Source organism: Candoia aspera, chromosome 3 (genome assembly GCF_035149785.1).
Source record: "Candoia aspera isolate rCanAsp1 chromosome 3, rCanAsp1.hap2, whole genome shotgun sequence".
Lineage (NCBI taxonomy): Eukaryota > Metazoa > Chordata > Lepidosauria > Squamata > Boidae > Candoia > Candoia aspera.
Genome location: NC_086155.1, coordinates 165,621,256 through 165,640,023, shown reverse-complemented (window position 1 = coordinate 165,640,023; position 18,768 = coordinate 165,621,256). Strand labels below are relative to the sequence as shown.

Here is an 18,768-nt window from a genome sequence, read left to right as displayed (position 1 = left end):
GACTGCAGTCAGGAAATCAGAAGGCGCTTAATCCTTGAGAGAAGAGCAATGACAAATCTCGATAAAATAGTTAAGAGCAGAGACATCACACTGACAACAAAGGCCCGCATAGTTAAAGCAATGGTGTTCCCAGTAGTAACATATGGCTGCGAGAGCTGGACCATAAGGAAGGCTGAGCGAAGGAAGATCGATGCTTTTGAACTGTGGTGTTGGAGGAAAATTCTGAGAGTGCCTTGGACTGCAAGAAGATCAAACCAGTCCATACTCCAGGAAATAAAGCCAGACTGCTCACTTGAGGGAATTATATTAGAGGCAAAACTTTGGCCACGTAATGAGAAGACAGGACACCCTGGAGAAGATGCTGATGCTAGGGAGAGTGGAGGGCAAAAGGAAGAGGGGCCGACCAAGGGCAAGGTGGATGGATGATATTCTAGAGGTGACGGACTCGTCCCTGGGGGAGCTGGGGGTGTTGACGACCGACAGGAAGTTCTGGCATGGGCTGGTCCATGAAGTCACGAAGAGTCAGAAGTGACTAAATGAATAAACAACAACACAAAGAAGAAAAAGGAATGCATTTTTCTGGGAAGGCACTTTCATGGGTGTTCATGGATCATTTTCTAGCGATCTGCTACCAAGGATGTTCCCCATGAAAAAGTAAAGATTTTGCAATCTATCTAAACAAACAGTTTGAGTTAATTGTAATATAGTGCTTCATTTTAATTCTGTTCTTAGGTTATTCATGATACTTTACCTTGAGATTATTTCAATTATCTCAGAACAAATATTGTATTTTTATTTGCCCAAGTCTTTGTCTACAGAGCAATACTAAGTGATAGGGATCACAAGCGGGGGCGGGGAGCAGCTAAATGATGAAACAAGTATCATGATGTCATTATACAAAACCTGTGAGTTACATGCCTATGTCAGACACTGGGTGCATCCTGACATCTCCATACATATGATTATTTTGACATAATCTCAATTTGCTGCAGTGATGGTGGCAGTTGCCGTAGCAGATAACCCACCACTGTTAGGCCCTGGAGGTTTTTGCTGGACAGGTGGAGAACTGACCACATCCTGTACTCCACTGTGGATTAATCAGAGAATTGAGAGATATACAAAATGTGAACAAGGATAAGCCAGGGAACAATAAACAGGCCACACAGACCCATTTGCTCATCACAGTAGAAAAATGTGACTTACTGTTACAAAATCAACTGTAGTTTATTCACTGACCAAGATAGCATATTGTGCTTAGCTGAAAACAAACCACATTTTCCAGTTTTCCAAGTGAAATGTTTATGAGTAGTGACACAAATGCCAGTGTGTTCAATATGGGAGTGTTAAACCCAAACTTAATTTCTCTATTGACAAAAATAGGATATATGACACAATCCTGTGCATGTTCCTAAGTGCCGTTAAATTTAGACTTACTCCCAAGAAAGATAGTGCTACATTCAAATCTATGTTTTCAGGAAATTAGAAATATGAAAAAATGATACACAACTATACATATTGGTCACTATTCTGTAATGGGCACATTTATTTACAAAGTACTTACTCTCCATGCTGCTCTCTGCTATTGACCCTGAGAACATGTGTTGTGTAAATATTGGTGGATTGTCATTTATATCCAGAACCCGGACACGAAGATCAAGAGGTGTTTCTACTGATTTCCCAGTCATAACATTTATAGCATGACAGTGAATCTGGATTAAGACATAAAAAAATAAAAAAGCCTCATTCAAAAGGACTGTAAAGTATTCAAAATACTTTCAACAGTGAGCTAAAGAAGCTTCATCCAATATTGCAAGAATTCAGGTCATCTTTAACCTAATTACAAAATGATCTGTACTTTCCTCATATTGCAGGTAGCTAAGAGTAATATTAAATGTAACAATAATAATGATAAATAATATAAGAATAAAAGCAAATAAATAAAAAGCTGTATGCCAACCACCCAAGAAAAGCACCCAAATTTTATATTAAAAAAACACCAACACCCTAGAAAGACTTGTAGCCCCAAATCTGTTCTAAAACTAAAAGTGGAACCCCATTAAAAAGGTTAAAGTTTCCATGGAGAGGGAAGTCTTAGAGGTTGTTAGCAGCTTCTGCGAAGGCATAGTTTTTGATTCTTAACAAACATGTTTAAAATGTCAAGGGTCTCAGGAAATCACCTTGTATATGGGAGGATGAGTGATCATTATTTAGATACTGTAATCATAAACAATAATAGATAAAGAACATCTGTTTTGCCAATAGTATTTACCACAAACATTGGAGTCTCCTCTCGATCTACTATTTTTGTTATATTAATTTCACCAGTCTTCTGATTGATGACAAATACTCCCACGGGATGTTGATCAATGCCTACTCCACTTATTTTATATATAATTTGCTGTGTTTCTTCACAATCTGATCGGATCTGTATTAGGAAACAAAACCAAAAATATCTCAGTCTTTTGCTTTTTTTAACCTTAAATAATGTGATAAACTTCTAGTTTTGGTATGGCTCAGTAGTATCCCTAAGGCATCTGATAACTGACACCATTTTGAGAGGCCTGGAGAGGTGCAATTCATTAGGAGGTGGTTTTAATTTAAATAATTTCTGATTTTATTTTCAGTGTTCGTGCTGCTGCTTCTTGCTGGGAAATCCTTGTAAGGTCCAACAGCCAAAACTGTGACTGTGGGAACGTCCTGCAAACTTTACATCACATCATGATGGAATATCCCCTCAGAAGGTTTCCTGGCTCCGTGCAAGAACTACATCATCTTGAGGGTACTGCTGTCCAATGGCTAAATGATCTAGATATCTGGCCATAGACTTATATACTTTAGTAACTGCTCATACATAACTTAATTTATTCATCATTTTATTCATCATTTGTATTGTGTGTTTTTAAAATAATTTATTGTGCCAATGTCCTATATTTTATACATTTTTATATATTGTTTTTGTGATATTTATGCAACAGTGCTGCATTTTGCTATGCCATACGAAATAAATAAAATTTCTGATTTGCTGGGTTGACCCAGGTCATCATAAAATGAGTGCTGTTCTCAATAGGGCAAAGTAACAGTCTCCCCCAGGAGGCTGGCTTTCACTTATTCTTCAGTTCTGTAGGGCTAAGGAAAGATCACACAGGAAAGAAGAAGGAAGAATAAGAATAAGGTCTTGCCTATGAAACTCCAGGCTGGAGGCCCAGATGATTTCTCTCCCACTTTCTTCTCTGTGATGAACATGTGCTGAAATCCTCCTTGATTAAGCTACTAAGTAACTAGTGTAATTATTAATTAATTAATTAATCAAATTTTATCACTGCCCATCTCCCCCCCAAAGGAGGGACTCTGGGCGGTTTACAACCAGACAAAGTTTAAAATTCTATGTCCTTATAAATACAATAAATATAAAATAAATAGACAATAAAAATATAAAATATGGTAAAATCCAGATGGCCAAACGTTGTATCTCAGCCTGTGAGTGTAAAGAGCCCTTCTAGGGCACTAGCTATCCCCACAAATGACTGTTCCCCTTCCTGCTCCAGGCATGATGACAGAACCAGGTTTTTAGTTTTTTACGGAAGTTCAGGAGAGAGGGTGCCTGTCTCACCTCTGGGGGAGTAATGTTCCAGAGGGCAGGAGCTACTGCAGAAAAGGCACGTCTTGGACCCCACCAGATGGAATTCTTTTACAGATGGGGTCCATAACATGTCCTCTCTGCATGACCGGGTGGGATGGGCTGATGTGATGGGGAAGAGGCTGTCCCTCAGGTTACCTGGACCCATGCCAGGTAGGGCTTTAAAGGTCATAACCAACACCTTGAATTGGACCCGGAAGCAAACTGGGAGCCAGTGCAGCTCATGTACCAAAGGTGTTACATGTGCTGAACTTGGGGCACCTAAGATTGCCTGCGCGGCTACGTTCTGGACCAGTTGTAGCTTCCAGTTATTCTTCAAGGATAGCCCCATGTAGAGCACATTACAGTAGTCTATATGGGAGATGACCACGGCATGAGTGACCATTTGAAGGGCTTCTCGGTCCAGGAAAGGGCGTAACTGGCACATAACATGAAATTGAACAAAGGCCCTCCTGGCCACAACTGCCACCTGCTCTTTGAGCAGGAGTCGTGAGTCCAGGAGGACCCCCAAATTATGCGCTGGGGTCTGTCTGGGGCAGTGCAACCCCATCCAGAACCAAAGATGACAATTTCCCAACTACCGAGGAGCCATTAATCCACAGCCACTCTGTCTTACCAAGGTTCGGCTGAAGCCTGTTGTTCCCCATCCAGGCTGAGTGTATTGATTTTATCTGGAATTCTGTGTGTGTGATTATTGCCTCCGTTTGTTTTTGCAATATGTCCCTTTTCTCAATAAACTCCTTTTTTATAACCATGTCTTTGGTTTCTTTAGTTTTATATAGAAATGAAAACCTTCCCCACTACATGGTTCCATAATTAGCTCTTGTGTTTAAGAATTGTCACAAATTTTGTTCTATATCCCTGGCCCTTGGGCAGGAAAATCCAAAACATCTTTTCTGTTTTCTTAGACCTGGGAGAAGTCCTAAGTAGAAGGGCTAAGAACTCCTCAGCTGGATAGACTGGGGAGTGTTAGAAAGTTCAGTGGCAACCTATTGTAATTATCTCTTATTGTGGAATCCTTGGAAGAAGAAGGTTTGCTAGGAAAGTGTTAAATGATTGTTCCTCACTGATTTAGAGATCTTTCTGATTTCAGTTCTTATGTGAAAGCTTAGTTAATGAAAATCATGGGAGTGGTATGATTTAGCATCACTTAATTATTGTAATAATACATATTCCAGTGTTGAGTCCAGCTAACAGTACCAATTTGTTATTAACTTTAAAATCTAGTAAATAAAACAAATTCTGTGCCCAGCAGGATCTATGGCAGAAAATATCTATATCTGTATCTGTATCTGTATCTATCTATCTATCTAAAAAAATTGCAGTAAGTATAAATGATGCAATAAAATTTAGTGCATACTTGTAAGGGTTAGAAAGGGAGACAAGAAAAACAATTCATAATACCACATATTAATAATTCCTTAATATTCCTCCCATACATTAATATATTCATCTGGCATAAAATAAGTATGGTTCCCCTGGTTAACATAAGATATAACATCAGACCGTATATTTGAGAAATCTTAACTGTAGCTTGACCAGTTTAGCATGTGAAGATGTAGGTCAATTTTTCGGCTATGGCAATATGCAGAATCTTTTTATATACATATTCCTAGTACTTCAAACCAAAAAGGATTGAGTATTGCATCTTTTCCTCCATTTGGAGAGGGGGGTAGAAAGAAAAGAGAGCTACAGAAGATGTGGGGAAAATGGCAAACTTACACATGGAAAATACTGTATTTGAACTCCACATACGGTAAAACTCTCTCGATGAGACAAAGCAATTGCATAATAAAACCTGGTCTGGAAATTCCCTTAGCTAAGATGTTGCTCTTGTTTGCTTAACTTTTTACAGCTGTTGAATTTTATCTATATAAAATGCTTGGAACTTACTCTTGCAATTGGGTTTCTTTTTGAATTATCTTCTCCTTCCCTACAGGCAGCAGCAAACTTAATCCACTCCCGTTTCTGCCTCCGATAGGATTTCCATCTCTCCATTCCGTTTTCATTCCATTCTTTCACCTTGAATAAAAAAAACATGCTAATGTTATTAGACTAAATAAATGACATCACAAGTGTCACAAGTATCTAATAGTAAGTTTAAAATCTAAAATATAACAGGCTAGTTGTACATTATCTGTTGCTTTTTGCTCAACTAGCTTCTCACTTCTTGTCTGTTCTCCTAACTTCCCAGAATGTTTCCAAATACCCAGATGTTTAAATGGGAATGGAGTAGTCATGGGAAGCTGTAAACTGTAAAGGAAATATAAACTCAGAATGGTTTCTCTGTTAATATGAGAATTTGATTAAGAGGGCCACCCTGTCTCAAGACAGCTGTGGGTCACTGGGAAGACTGGTGACTCCAGGCCAGGATCCTGAAGGAGGCAGGGGAGGAATGTGTGAAATCAAGTTCATATGGTCGGAACAGCTTTTCCTGCAGCTAGCAAAGGCTCAAGCAATAAGAAGGGCTGAGTCTTACATATTGATTTATAATAAACAGTACTTTCTAGCAAGTCTTAATTAGATGTGTACTGTATACTATACTAGCAAACAAATTGAAATGATTGTTACCTCAACATGAAAAGTACTGATGCTGAAATCCAGGGACACCTGAAAGGGAAACAAGGACAAAGTAAGCGTAATGTTCTTCTTAACTTTGATTTGTACATCTTTCGATAGATAAAATACATGGAGAAGAATCCTGTTCCACAAGGCCATAGTGTAGAAATTAGAGTTGTGTATATTTCTTTTCTCACAACCCAACCTCTGTTTTTCCTTTGAATCAGTGGTTCCTTTATTTAAATCAGCACATCTCTTGCCTCTTCCACTCATCCCTGACTATTGGTAATGCTGGTTGGGGCTGGCTCTGTAACATTCGGAATACCATGAGGATCCCATTCTTACTTTCAACAAATGTTCAGCTATGATTAAAAAAAACCCCAAGTTTATAAAATGAATTTTGCTTTTATTTTAAAATATCAATCACTTTAAAAAATCCTAAAACTCAAAATGGATAGCAGCAGATTAGTTTCGCTCTCTTTCGTGCGTGTGTGAACACACACGCACAGACACAAACACGGCTAAACCTGGAATGCTGCCATTTTGGTTTTAATTAAAGCTTTTAGATTAGTAGTTTTTTAGTTTTAGTAGGAACAGATATTCACACCAGATAAGTAAATTTCAAGTAGAAGTGAGAACATGACTCAAATTTTTGTTTATTTTATATATCAAATTTAGTTACTGCCCATCTCACTCAGAGAGCGATTTTAGATAGAACACAAGGAAATTATGCCTATTAGAAATGGATAGCTTCCATTACACAAATAATTCAAGTGTCTGATAAAAATCCCTACCTTGTGGGGTAAAGTCTTAAAGACAAAGAAGAAAAAGAGCAAGTGTACAAGTTCGGTACATTTTTGTAGAAACATATGCTCCTTTCCTAAATGATTGTGACACCTAAGGTTTAGACCAGGCTGGAGAATTCCTGGAGTTGAAGTCCACACGTCTTAAAGTTGCTAAGGCTGAGAAACGCTGGTTTAGACACTTGCTTTAAAAATGAAATCTATGATTCTTGGGATGTTACGTTATATGGTCTATACTACCCTATTTTCAACAAATACTGCAGTCATGCCTTTGCAGTAAATATTTGGTTATAATTTTACTCCATATATAAAGGAGCACATGGCTGTTTTCTATGTCTCAGGGCTTCTGGGATGACAAGCCACACCCAAAATATGAAAATTTTCAAGAGAATTCTTCACATAACACCAGGAATCCAAGTGTGTATGTAGAAGCATAAGATATGTGCTTTATTTCAGTTTAGGTGAAGGCTGAACTCATCCTGATTTGTGACGTACTGTTCTATATTCCTGGCTGCTGGTTTGTTTTATATATTTTAATATTTGTATTACTTATATGCTTTATTTTAAATTATATAAAACATATTTAAAGGTTGTACGTTGTCTGCAGATGCACAGCTTGTCAAACGGTATAGAAATGTTTTAAAGGAAATAAAAGAAAAAGCAATTTGGGTCTGTGTGTATGTAGAAAGACAGCCATGCCTTTCTCCTGGACTTTACATTCAGATCAAACTTCTCAGATGAACGTGGGCAGGTAGATGTGCTCCAAACCTTCCGTCACTACAGTTTACTAAGTATGTTTTGGCACAACAAGAAAAGCAAAAAGGAAGTAACTTTAGAAGCAAAATGGGCAGATATATATAAACCCCCTCCACAGACAATTCTGTTACTCCACAACAGAACAATAAGGTTGTTTGAAAGCCTGTTTGTTTTGTACCAGGCTCACCAAGTTCTTACAATCAAGCTTATCAGCTGTCTTGCTGCAGAGCCTGATGCTGAGGGGGAATGGTTGGCCAAGATCATCCAGCTGTCTCTGTGCCGGGGAGCACCAGAACCCGGATCTCTCTATTCCTAATCTAGCAATTTAACCACTATACCACACTAGCTCTCCACAAAACAATAAGGTGCTTAAAAAAAAAGAAAAAGAAAAAGGAATTGCATGCAAGAATCAAGTAAAATTCTTTTATATAAGTTACATTACATTTATTTTGGCTTAATGACAGCATAGTTATTTGAGCATTTACATGAATAGAGTGGCTACAGCGTAGAGGGATGATTTTAACTGTTTTAAATTTTATATCCGTACACTGTCCAAAGTCTGCTTGAGTTGAAGCAACAGATTATACACACACACACACACACACATGTACACACACACACACACAGAGTATACACACACACACACAGAGTATACACACACACACACAAACACACACACACAGAGACACACAGACACACATCTGCTTATGCTTATGATTTTTAAAAAAGAATTGGAATATTTTGTCCAATTCAATTAAATTGGCAGTTGTGAAATATTAATGAAATAGCAGGAAGAAAAAATGGAATGTAACTATTTCTTTTAACATTATGCTGTGGTTTCTCCTATAATAAAATTTAGATTGTATTTTTTCCAGGACAGGAACCTGACTTGGATCTTGAACCTGTTGTATCAAGAGCCATGTACTTGATAACTCCAGAAGAGTTTAACTTCATTGGAAATGTGATGACAATAAGAATGAATAGACAACAGCCAAAAATCCCCAAACTCTCTTAGTAATCAGTAATCATTTTGTCAAAGATTAAAAAAAAATCCCTTCTCACCCCTGTGGGTGGTATGCGTCTTCCTCAACCTTGGGTCCTCTACCAGAGGCCTGGGAGTTTGAGGATTCTGTGCAGTAACTTAGCTGTTCCTAGCATTGCACTCTTCTAGACAGAGAGCTCTGATGTTGTTTCTGGGATCTGTTGGAGCCATCCTCCCAGCTTAGGAGTCACAGCCCCAAGTGCTCCTACCACCACTGGGACCACTTTGGCCTTCACTTTCCACATCGTCTCTAGTTCTTCCTTCCTGCCCTGGTACTTCTCCAGCTTCTCATACTCCTTCTTCCTGATGTTGCTGTCACTTGACACAGCATCTAACACCACTGCTATCTTCTGGTCCTTGTCTACTACCACGATGTCTAGTTGATTGGCCAGGACCTGCCTGTCTGTCTGGATCTGGAAGTCCCACAGGATCTTAGCCCTGTCATCCTCCACAACCTTCTGTGGAATCTCCCATCTGGGCTTGGGAGGGTCTAGCCCATACACTGTGCAGATGGTCCTGTACACAATGCCAGCTACTTGGTTGTGCTGTTCAGTGTATGCTGTTCCTGCCTGCATACTTACACCGTGCCACTATGTGTTGGACTGTCTCTGAGGCCTCTCTGCACCTTGGGTCCTGTCTAGTGTGGTAGACCCCTGCTTCTACGGATCTGGTGCTTAGTGCCTGTTCTTGTGCTGCTATGATCAGTGGTCTCAGCGCTGTCTTTCAGTCCAGCCCTTTCCAGCCACTCAGTGTGTGTGTGTGTGTGTGTATGTGTGTTTATTTGTTATAGGCATTTGTCCAGCATGTATAGAAAGAAGAAATTCATGCGCACTGTTTAGATTCCCAAACCCTGTATAGTTCTGCCACCCCATACATTTATTTATTTATTTTTCAAATTTCTATCACTGCCCATCTCCCCAAAAAGGGAGACTCTAAATCCTGAATTAGGGTTTTCCGTTTGCAAAAATCACAATTTTAGTTATTTAGTCATTAGTCATTAACAGTTTCTTTTTCAGCAGATAGCAAAGATTAGATTTAAAGGCCTCTCTCATACTACCTGAAGTGATGGCAAGAACTCGCAGTTTGCAATGGCTAAAGACAACAGCTTTCGAATGCAGCAGCACTGAAGAAAGCTTTTCACATCCAGGCATGTTTTGTGGGACAAGAAGGAACAAAGGAAGAGCTGTTCTCCTTGTTCAGAAGGGTGTAGCTTGCACTGAAGAAGCATTTGCTTTTTTCAATGTCTGCTCATGTCTTCGCCTCAGCTCCCCATAAGAAAGTTCCTAACTTCAGAGCACTTCTACTTTAAGTTCAATAATATGAATGGTTCCTAGAACCGGAAGCTTACTTAGATGTGTGCATACTGAGTGGTCTTTCACTTCTTTACAGAGAGAGACGGGTACTGCTGCACAAGAGTTCTGAACCAGTTTGAAAGCGCTTTTGGCAACTGCGTTCCCATGAGATCAGCAGTATTGGATAGCTGAGCTTACTTATTGCTGGTTCAACTGCAGTATAATTAAAATTACTGCCAAGCTAAGGGGTTTTTTTTCTTTTAATGCTCCGCCTTCCTTTGCCCATTGGAGGGAACCTTTGCCTTACCCCTCTTCCCACTTCTTGAGGTCCAGCTCCTATAAGGAAAATTTGATGGCTTTGTTTTTTCTCTCAGAATTTCAGACTAAACAAGCAGGGGTGAAACTGACAAGAGTTTTGCTGGTTTTCCCCTTTCCTGAAGAACTTAGGGGCTGGGATGCAAAGTTCCAGGCTGTTTTATTTTGTTTTGTTTTCTTTCCTTTTGGGTCCTGCAGGGGTGATGGGATTTTTGTTGCTGGAATAGTTATGGTCCCTCCTTGTTCTCAGCATAACAAGTGGGCAGCAGGAAAAGCGATCATGGGTGGCCTTTCAATTGCTTCTGAAGGTTTGAGGAGAGAAAATAGTGGATGCACGACATTGCCCTTAGAGAGGACAAACAGCAAGTTCCAGCCTGCTTGTTGCATTCAGTGGCAGGCAGGAAAAATCTGCTTCCCATTCCCCACAGCAATTTTCAATTCAATGAAAGACAATTTGCTTTATCAATTATTTCAAAGCAGAAGAGGATTTGGGACAGATCCAAATAGGAAGCATTGGTGTACTTGTTTATTTCCATGATACATGAAAGCAGGTATGTGTCTGTTATCGTGTCTTTCCCTGGACAATTCTCCCTCTGTCTACACTGCAGTCTTTCTGGCTTCCTACATTTCAATGAAATCCAAGGGAAGAATGTCATGAGATGACTTCTTCCACTGGACTTTTTAAGTAGAAGTGCTTATGTCATTTTTACAGGGGAATCCTGATCTTGAGAAATCACTGGAGAATTTCTCCTTCCTTGGAAGAAATTCAGAGAATATATCCAACCAATTTCTCCGCCAAAAGATTTGGGGGAGAAAAAAACAATTTGGGCCCACCTCAGCTGCATTATGCTGGCTTCTCCTTTGATCAGGAAGGGTATTGTGACTGAGCATTTCATATCTATTTGACCTCAATTGCTAAGCCTATGCTGGATTCCTCAAAGCCTACTCCTCTGGGAATTTGTCAGAGCTTAATTCAGGGTGTGGTGGGTGGTGAACGTTGTACTTCAGGACCTACCTACAAACCTCTTGATGACAAGCATACCATATTTTCATTCCGTATCAGCTGCAGGGGGGGGGGGGGGGAATCAGTCCTAGATATCCTGTTATATGACACATAAGAGGATACGTCCAACTTTTTTCCCTGCAACTATTATGGAATGAAGATCTTGCTATACTATCATTAAGAGGCATATAAACAGGGCTTCAAATGCTGTGATGCCAAATGGGCATATCTCTTGTGTCTGGTATACATCAAAGCATATTCTAAACCTCTGCCATCATAAATAGGCCACAGGTTATTTGTTGATGGGTTTCCTTAAGAGAGTAAGAGAATTATCTGAGGATCTTGTTAGGATTGCTATTTATTCACTCACGAAAGTCTATCACATGCTCTTTCATATAAGTGTAGAGTGATACAAAACTCTTTGACAGTGGATATTAGTAACTACATTTATCTTTGGGAATGAAACATTCCAGGTAACCCAGTTTAACCTCACTTTTGCATTGAAATATTTTAGTACACAGCCTGAGTAATTTTTGCACTATTTATTAGAATAAATAGCAACTGCATCAGAACACAAGAGTGCTCGTGAAGCCCCTTCCAATATATCTGAATACTGTTTGCTCAAGAGAAGTTCATGATGGCCTGTGCTCTTCATTAAAAGAGAAGCACAGCTGCAGTTGATGTGTTTTGTGTTTGTTACGTGATTCTTATTAAGGAACTCTTTACCTGAAGGCAAAAGTATGGGAGTTCCCTCCCCCTTAAGAAGAGACAAGCAGATACACTAGTCCTTCTCAGCTATAATCTGTTGTTAAAGAAAAGAGAAGATGGTGTCATACCTGAATTAAAAGGCATTAATACTGCTTCTTGCTATTGGAGAACTTCTAGCTTGGGAGGTGAATGCATGTGTGATTCTTTCTCTCTGTATGTAATATGTATCTTCATATTCCACATACTACAAGGAAGCATGTGTAATTCTCTCTTTGTTCTATTGGATAAATGGAGATTTGATCCTTACTTTAGCAGTCCAAAAAGCATAATTTCTGAGCAGTGATTGAAAACATACAGTATATGATGCAATCTGTGATTGAACTTCTAATAATTGTTCTAATAAATCTAAACCTTCTAATAAATGTTGCTTGATAAATTGAACTTAATATTTGATATTTTCATTTGTAATGGTAATGGTATAAAATATGCATTTTATGTATGGCAAAACTGAGAAATGTGTATAGCTATACAATAGATTCAGCACAATAAATTGCTCATGCTTTTGTCAAGAACAGCATAAATTACTCAGCCAAATACTGCAAAAGATAGCAGGACATGCAACATGAAGTAACGGAAAGAAATTCTCAAGAAACCAGCTATCGTTAATGCACATGAGAGGTCCAAGGTGCATGCAGATTTTCATTTCATACAGTTCAAAAAAGGAAAGCTAATTAACACAGATATTTCTTTGGGTTACTCACCTCCCATGAGTATAATTAGTGATTTCCATGTGACTTCTACAGTATGGCACAGAGTTGACAAGAATATACAGTCAAAATGATAAGCCACTTGACAAAATTCTCAAGAGTAGTTAAATGATTTATCTAATACAGTATATGAAGTTAAAGTTGGAATCTCAGTTAGTAGCCTCGTTAGTAGGAAATGTTAATAGTCACAGAGCTTCTGCGACCTAGAGCAGACAGTTCCGGGCAAATGAATCCAACCTTAGAAAAGAATGTTGCAGCTATCAGATGCCACCTTTCATTGCAGAACTGAGCTGCGGCATTGCAGGGGGCGCCAAAAAAGCCAAGATGGCAGGTGACTGTGCCATCAAAGCTCCATCACTTTTTTACATGTGGCAACACATGAAAAAAAAGGGAGGGGCTTTGACTGCTGCCTTACCTTTTTTGAGACCCCGATGGCCATTCCTGGAACTGAGAAGGAATGGTTCATGCCCCTAATCCTTTTGCAAACAGAAAGTCTGACTGTAACTCAGTTTTGACTTGTGCTAGGCAGAACATGCTTGTTTCTGGTTAAACAGAGAAGATGTAAACCATTTTTACATTAGCAAAACCAAAGATTAATTGTCCATGATACACCAGGAAAAACAACAACAACTGGAGGTAAATTGTATTTCATTCCTCAATGCTAGCAGTAATCATCTGAAGTTATTGAAGTTTAAAAACCCATTCTTTATCTTTTCTTATTTGGGCTGCAAGTCTAAAAAACACTTGCTTGGGAATATGTACCTTTAATCTTCAGCTCTGACCATTTTGTGTTATAAATATATCATTTTTAGATGATTGTTGGGACCAAATCATGAGCATTTGTTCAAGATGAAAATGCTATAAATGAGAGTGGCCTCAGTTACCTAACTTTAGCACGCTGCTTTACAACTTCAGCTTCAAAGCCAACTGCAAACAGGAATTAATTCACCATGATTCTTGCCAAAGCAATATTATATGCAATTATGGAATACTCCCTGCTCCACCTACTTGCAACCAAATGACTGAACATGCCCTTAATTCTTGATCTGTTCTCTTTCCCAGAGCTTTTATTCTAGGAGTTGAGTCTGCTCTCTTTGAAGATAAGCAGAGTATTGCTGTGAACAAAGCTGGGTATTCGAGCACATTATGCTTTTAGTCATTGTTGTGTCATTGCAGTATGCAGTTGTATCAGCAGTTTGGGCTAGGTATTTGATTCCTGAGCCAAAACTCCCACTGTACAAGATTAGATCGTTCTTTTTTTATTAAATTATCTCCAGAGTTCTATAATTCTGCCACCAAGTACCTGGCAGGAATGTCTTCAAGCATAAATAGTATTACATATTTGAATTCCCACTGAAGAGAACCTCACCTTGCATTGCAGTCTTTTCCTTATTTACTTAGAAATAAGGCCCTTAAATTTTATTCCCAGATAAGTAGGATTGTATCACATCAGTCTGGAAGAAGCTAAGAAAAGTAGGGCAGTAGGCTAGACTGGAAAGATGGCAGTGTCAAAACACTTCTAATACTGTGGCCAAGACCCAGTGTGAATGTGTCCATAAATTCACCAGAAATTGAGGTTGCCCTGGGAAGGGATTTACCTTTAAATAAGATTACAACATCAGTAGAACGTGTATATATGTACATATGTGAATTTATGCTCAGATCCAGTTACTTGTTCTCTGCCAATTGGTTTTACTTTTTTAAAGTTTATTTTAAAATCAACATTAAAATATATTTGCATATTCTAGAATCCTTTTGGTTTTTTAAAAAATAGTTTCAAGTTTTTAAACAGAAAGCTTTGAGAAGCAAATTCAGCAACTACATTTTGATAGTATAACTGTGTCATATTGCTGATTTGATCGTAAACTGATTGAATGTGATCCAAGATAAGAGCTCTCCGAGTGAATTCAGGGCTCTGTGCATATCTGTATCCTAATCTACATGCACACCTGGAGATGTATTTCCATCTCCCTTGTAATTATTAACCTGAGACCCATTGAACTGGTTAAACATGAATTTTAATATGAGTGGGAATGCTTATCCTTATGTGCATTTATGAGCTTCTTACACACTACAGCACTTGGGAGGAACTTTGCAGTTTCTTTATGCTGGGGCCACAAAGAACGCAAAGACAGTTTGTCTCCTTTGCATAGAAATTTGCAAATTTGGCAAAAGAATTTTGGGTTCTTTATTTTACATAACACATATGCATGAATCAAGTATGGGCTGTGGACTAAAATCACAGTATCAACAATTTTCAAATGTCTCTTCTGGGGGCTATGAACTCCCCAAATTCCCAACAGCAGGCTCTGTCTTGTTTAATGCTTTGCAGGTTGCAGCCCAGCAGACAATATTTATTAATGGAAGACTGACAAATGTTTGCATCTCTCCATACCGGGCCTATTTTTTTCTAACCCTTTGCCTTCCATTGCTTGCAATACAAAGGACAACATATATGCCAGCAAAATTGCTAATCTTAATCTACATATCAGCCACTCAGGTTGGATTTGTGGAAAACAGCTAGGAGCAACTTAGTATATATATAAATTTATATATATTCTTTGATTCTGGAGCATTTCCCAGGAACCTAAACCTAGCCAAACTTTCATGTGAGTCCCTTCTGAAGTTTTTGGCAGTCTAATGTTTTCTATGACTTTTCTAAATTTCTGTTTTAAAAAACCCTACAATATTTTTTCAAGTTAATGGATGCAGCCAATGTCCACGTTTTGAAATCCATAATGTTTTCCCTTTGGGTCAATAGCATATTATTTTTGGTGGACACTATTTCTCTTGGGTTGCTGGAAAAAAAAAAGGCAAGCATTCCTAAAACGCTTAAGAATCAGGTGACAAACCAGTGATCTCACCACAAGCACAAAGCATGCTGCTTTTGGTCCACATTTGAACATTTTGGTGACAGGCTACTACCCGTTCTGTATTTAGGTTTATGCTGAAATAATTCATTTTCTTAAGATCGTTAATCTTTACTGGAAAAAAAAATCCTACCCACAAATCAAAAGTTTTCCTGCAGATGGGCTTTAACTTGCAGTAAACGAACCTTCCCTAATCTGATGCCCTCCAGATGAGTGGACTCCCATCACTCTAGCCAGCAGTGTAGGGCAATAAGTTAGAGCAGTGTTTCTCAGCCTTGACAACTTTAAGATGTGTAGACTTCAACTCCCAGAATTCCCCAGCCAGCATGCTGGCTGGGAAATTCTGGAAGTTGAAGTCCACACATCTTAAAGTTGTTGAGGTTGAGAAACACTGAGTTAGAGGATAGTGGACTAGCCTATATATTCCAAATCTTTAAGTGAATTGGGTACAGATGGTGATTACAGTAAGAAAGACTAAAAACTTGGAGAAAATTATTTAGACCTCTAAAATTTGCTAAAATATACATTTATATATAGAAGTAATCCAAACTCATATTTTAATTAGGAAAGAAAAAGAGGGTGTTTAGCTGCAACTACAAATCAGTTTGAGTGAAGTAGAGAAGGTAATAATAAACTGATTTTCATTAGGCAGGTGGCAAAAGTATTGTGCTACTTTGCCTTCTTAAAACAAGTCCATACATATACTCTAAACCCAACCCAACCTTATAATTCAGTTCCTTGAAATAAACATTTGGATCAAGTGAGAAGAGAAATATTGTATCATCTCCCTCCTAAACAGACAGTATAATTTGTCATGAATAAGGCTGATAGGTAAATCTTCCATATATATAAGCTGTTAACCATTTGGATTTCTCAGTGTGTATTCCTTCCTTCCAAGGACAAACGATCATAAATAGATTTTAATGTATTTTATGTTGTGGTCTGGAAGATTCTATGATATTACAAAGACCTATATTTTACTTCCACCTATGAAATCCCCAAAGTTCCTTTGAAATATTTGTAGCTTCTGCTTTTGATAAGCTTCTGCTTTTGAAAAATAGGGACCAGCTTAAGAAGGCCCCAAAAGAAACTTGTTGGCAAATACCCAAGGCCCAAAACTTGTTGGACTCATGGTATGAGTTACAAGTAGTTTAGATTGAGGCCTGAAGGTCTACCTCTTTCTAAGAAGTTGTTAAAAATGGACCTGGATTGTGTGCTAAAAGACACTGCTGCTGTTGCTGCTGCTGCTGCAGTAAAAATTGACTGAGGCTGCACTTGGCATGCTAGTTGATCATAGCAGTATGGATAATAAAGCACATGGTAGGTGAATAGCCTAATCCCATTTCCAAAGTGTAAACAACACTCCAGATTTAAAGAGACCTGTACGTTGTACCAAACTTTTTTGTTGCTTTTTCCCAATGCTTGACAGTTGTCTCCCCAGATGAGCTCAATTTTACTGAAGTAAAACAGCAAATGGAGCTGGCTTCATTTGTTGTAGAAATGAGTTACAGAATTTAACATCAAAAGAAAAAAAAAAGCTGTTCATATATATATATATATATATATAGAGAGAGAGAGAGAGAGAGAGAGATCTCAAAGAAGCAAACAAGTGTTGTATTATACTCCTAAAGCTTATAATTAATTGTAAAAATTGTGAATATCAGAAAAGCTATTAAATTATGAATAGGGGAATACCAGTGATGAATGTACAGCCTCAGCCTCTCTACAGCTTCTCAGTATTTGACTGCTTGAGCATTGAGATGAATTCTGCACCAGTCAGGTCTTACCATCAACTCTATTTCCTTTCCCTAGGGAAAGTAAGCCTTAGAACCAAAAGCATTAATATGATGGAGGACCATGCTAACTAATTCTTCTATACGCACATGCTTTTGAAGTCCACATTCAGTCTAGAGAAGAAAATGTATTGATATTTGTATAATGTTAAAGCTAAAACTGTTACTTCATCCTAAAATCTAAATCATGATTCCATTTAGACTAACTGATGTTTGTCTGTGATGCTGTGTTGCTATGCTTATATATTCAGAAATAAGTCCTGAATTCAATGGGGTTTATACTGTAGTAAGGAAGAGGATTGCAGCCAAAAGCTTTTCTATCCCCAACTTTATCTTACATTGAATAAAAGCAGATTTTCAACACATCGTTTAAGAATAGCCAATAATTAGTTTAAGAAATGCCTGCATCACCAGGCAAATTTAAGCAAAGTACAACACTAAAATCACCTCCACACAACAGATCCTTAGCTAAAAATGAATATTTGGAATGTTTAAAAATGCTTTTAAAATCCTTCTTACCATTAAAATAAACAGCACAGCAGCTGTTCTGTAAGGAAGCCAGTCCATTTCATCTGTAGTCTCTTACATCCAAGGAAGGGGCAATAATGCTCCAGCTGCCTATACCTTTCCCTCCCCCCCAATGGCAATGCCTGTAAAAAGACACTGCACAGATGTTCGTCCACCCAGGCTTTGGAGGAACCTCTGACTTCCTCACAAGGGAGCACTGAAGATGCTGTATAACACAGAATATCTCTCCACCCAAACTTCTGGGCAGGTCTGACTTGAAATGCTTGACAACATCATTATTGCTCCAAGGAAAAAGATTATGACACACCTTGATAGTTATTGAAATAAAATACTTTCTTGGCACACAAGAGAACAGAAAGAGCAGAAACTACCCAAACTACCATCACCAAACATCACTTTTTTCCTCTGTTTTTATCCAGCAAAACCAATAGCTCAATGAACTGAAGTATGTGGGAATCCTGAATCACTGGAATAACTCTTGGGGTTCTATTTCAAGTGATTAGTTTTACAGATGGAATCTGGTCTGGTTTGGTACATCTGTTCATTTCAAATACTTGGGAGGGATTGTGTCCATGTGAAGGACTTGGTCCATTGCCTTTTTTATAATAAAAGACCATGCTCTGAAAGCAGCTTGAAAATCTATCCCCTCCCACTCAGAATAGGGATTCTGCATGGAGAGGACTCCATCTGGATGT

At 38.4% G+C, this 18,768-nt stretch overlaps 1 protein-coding gene across 1 annotated transcript in view; it reads right to left on the bottom strand.

The window, feature by feature from the left end:
• LOC134494197 (desmoglein-1-like) overlaps positions 1 to 18,230 on the bottom strand; it is a 38,590-nt gene extending 20,360 nt beyond the window's left edge. Inside the window, exons 1-5 of the mRNA XM_063299221.1 lie at positions 18,065 to 18,230; positions 6,209 to 6,247; positions 5,531 to 5,659; positions 2,270 to 2,425; positions 1,562 to 1,709 (exon numbers count right to left, since the gene is read on the bottom strand). Coding sequence (XP_063155291.1) covers positions 1,562 to 1,709; positions 2,270 to 2,425; positions 5,531 to 5,659; positions 6,209 to 6,247; positions 18,065 to 18,112 — 520 coding nt within the window. The 5' untranslated portion in view covers positions 18,113 to 18,230. The remainder of the gene's footprint in view (positions 1 to 1,561; positions 1,710 to 2,269; positions 2,426 to 5,530; positions 5,660 to 6,208; positions 6,248 to 18,064) is intronic.
• Between the last annotated feature and the right edge of the window lie 538 nt (positions 18,231 to 18,768).